At 47.9% G+C, this 3,000-nt stretch overlaps 1 protein-coding gene across 1 annotated transcript in view; it reads right to left on the bottom strand.

The window, feature by feature from the left end:
* Positions 1-1,430: 1,430 nt before the first annotated feature.
* The window catches only part of tamalin (trafficking regulator and scaffold protein tamalin), a 9,734-nt gene continuing 8,164 nt past the window's right edge, over positions 1,431-3,000 (bottom strand). Inside the window, exons 7-8 of the mRNA XM_008319504.3 lie at positions 2,661-2,727; positions 1,431-2,022 (exon numbers count right to left, since the gene is read on the bottom strand). Of these exons, the coding sequence (XP_008317726.1) occupies positions 1,526-2,022; positions 2,661-2,727 (564 nt within the window). The 3' untranslated portion in view covers positions 1,431-1,525. The remainder of the gene's footprint in view (positions 2,023-2,660; positions 2,728-3,000) is intronic.

The following is a 3,000-nucleotide window of genomic DNA, read 5'->3' as shown; positions in this document are numbered from 1 at the left end:
CCCCCCGACGTCCGACTCCAACAGCCCTCGCAGATCGTCAGAGGTCGAACAGAAACAAAGGTTTCTTCAACAGAGACAAACGTCTTCCAAGTGTGTTTTTGTTTTGGCCCGTTCTTACACTGATGGAGTTCACCTCGTTAACAGAAGTGGGCGCTGACGTCATCCTGTTGTTGCTCCTCTCGCACACTGACGTCGAGGCAGCAGGCTGGGATTCAAACCCTTAAATTACAGTTTTATTGAGCAGCCACGCCTCCTGTTCTTACCTCCCACTGTGGTAATTACTGAGCACTAACTGCCCCCCCCCTTGTTTAGGCTCAGTGTCTGTGGTAAATGACCCGTTGTCTCATTGTCCACCATCATCCAGACTAATTATCTCCTGGTCACGCCTCCAGCCAACGCCGTTTAAACCCATGGTTTTCGGTTCCTCGTCCTCAACTCCAACAGGTCCAACACCAGAAGGAAAAAAAAAAAAAAATACTCAAAAACCCGAGCGTCAACGACCCTCCTGACATGTCGGTGAATAAGTGGCAGAGGACAAAAAGGATCAACGTCACTGAGCCCTCAGAGAGAGAGAGAGAGAGAGAGAGAGTGACCACCGTGACCTCAGAGGTCAGCTGGGAGCCAGGAATGAAAAGACTGCAGGCAACCCCCGCCCAACACACACACACACACACACACACACACACACACAGAGCAACAGATGCTAACCCAACGAGCTGGTGAACGAGCGCGGCCACCATGGCATCATGGGAGCGTGGAAGAGGAGGAATCAGCATTCATCGTCTGCAGGAACTGAAAGAAACTTGTTGTGCAAGGAATTCTGGGTCGTGGCTTCCTGCACACATTCCTCTCCATTCAGCCGACAATAAACCGCATCAGGGGAGATATGACGGACCGCGGTCTGGGTGACCCCCCCCCGCTCACCCCTCCAAAAAAAACTCTTAAATGAAAAGCACTAACATTAGTTAGTAAGAAAGGTGAAGGGCGCCACCTGGAGGAGATCGCATCTCCAGAGTAACTGACGCTTGAACTCTGATAAAAGTTGAAAACTAAACTAAATCTTCAATAATGTATTTATCCATGAGTCGATTTATAAAAATGCGATCAGAGGAACACATGAGGGCGACGGCCAATCAGAGACCTGTCTCTTAGCTAGAAGGCGGGACATGTAAACAAAGCTCTGATCCTACTGAACTAAAAAAAAGGTTTCCGTCCACGCGGTGATTTTTTACGTAGTCGGCATTTATTTAACTGTCAAAATAAACATCTTACATGCAGTAAAAATGAAAAAAAAAAAAAGCTTCGTTCTGTACAAAACAAGAAAAATAAATAAATAACTTAACCAACAAAAGAGAAATTATTTACAGCTGTGGAGGCTGAAGAACGTAGCCGGTCCACGTATCTGTCCAAACACTCCGAGGGCTTTTTTCTTTTCTTCTTCTTCTGTTCTTTGGTGTGGTTCTCGCAGACATTGGCTCAAGTCTTTGGATCGGCGCTTCAGTCCGTCCCGGTGAAGGTCAGGAGGTCACAGTTTGCTCTCCTCCTCCTCCAGCGGTCGGTTCAGTCCAGGGATGAACTTCAGGATTCGTCTGCGGAAGCTCTTTGGTTTGGGTTTCCTCTGCATGGAGTTGAAATGTTCCTTCTTCTCGCCCTGGGCCGGTGACGACGACGACGACGAGCCGCGCACGTAGCTACGCGTGCTGGCGCTGCGGGTCAGCTGCGTTTTGGTCGTGGCGAAAAGCTCGCTGGCCGGCCGCAGGCGCTGCAGCCTCTGTGAGAACTGTCGTCCTTTCTTTTTGCCCGTGCTGCCGTTGTCCGAGTCCACGCTGCCGTCGCCCTGGTACAGACACGTCTGGTACAGAGGGTCGTCCTCGGTGGCCGTGCTCAGGAAGCTAGCGCTGCTGCTGGTGCTGCCGGTGCCGCGGAGCGCCCTCTGGGCGGCGGGGCTGGGGGAGCCCAGGCTGCCGTACACGCCTGCGGACTCCAGGGACTCGTACACCGCTGCGTCGCTCATCACTATTCCTGCAGGAACGACGAGGAGAGTCAGAAAAATGGATCGGCACAAAACGCAACGTAAACATCGAGTCATGGAAATAAAGGCGCCACCTAGAGCCCAATCAGACCAATGACAAGTGAAAAAAATAACCACATATACCTACATATATACAGTATATGTATATATATATGTACATACATATATATATATACACATGTGTGTACTCTAGGGGGCGTGGCTAATAAATACTGCTGCTTTATTTCCATGAAATACTGCAGTACTCGTCAGGGTCTCACCTCATGATCGGAGCTTCGGTCTCTTCACCGTTGACGGTTGACGATCGCTATTAATCAGACTTGGCCAATATATGGCCCGTGGCCCAGTTATGAGCCGTTCGATATTTTAATCCGGTCCAACAAGAATTAGTAAAAATATTTGTTTGAATCACAGTCCAGACGACGTTCAGATCCCGAAGAATTTCTCATTATTTTTTTCGCCTGACGCAGACGCGACGCTCCTGACTTTTTTAAATTTGCACCACAGACACCTCGTCACGGACGTGATCAAAATCCACAAAGAACCGATGGATATAAGTTCTACAATTTTGGATTGTTTTTACTCACAGATAAAAAATAAATAAATAAAAAACCAAAAACAAACTCACCGTGAACCAGCCTCTGCTCCTGGACCATCAGTGACCGGTACTCGTCCCATTTCTCATGAAGAGTTTGCTGAAAATGAGAAGTGGTTTAATTACTGTGACGGGGAAAACACACACACACACAGACAGGAGAACAAGTGGGTGAACAGGATCCCAACAGAACTCACAGAGGAACAAAGGACCAGGTTCAATTTTAACCAAAGAAAAAGTGAGATTTTTCTCAGTAAAAATAATTCATTTTTCAAATATTTATTTTCATTGTTGTGCTGCACGACATCTTTAAACTGTTGGATTATCCTCTCGGGGGGGGATTACACCAGGACAGCTGATATAATCTTAGAAG

This window comes from Cynoglossus semilaevis, chromosome 10, assembly GCF_000523025.1.
Source record: "Cynoglossus semilaevis isolate Cse_v1.0 chromosome 10, Cse_v1.0, whole genome shotgun sequence".
NCBI classification, from domain to species: Eukaryota; Metazoa; Chordata; class Actinopteri; order Pleuronectiformes; family Cynoglossidae; genus Cynoglossus; species Cynoglossus semilaevis.
The sequence above is the reverse complement of the archived record's forward strand: the minus strand, read 5'-3'. Positions and strand labels throughout refer to the sequence as shown.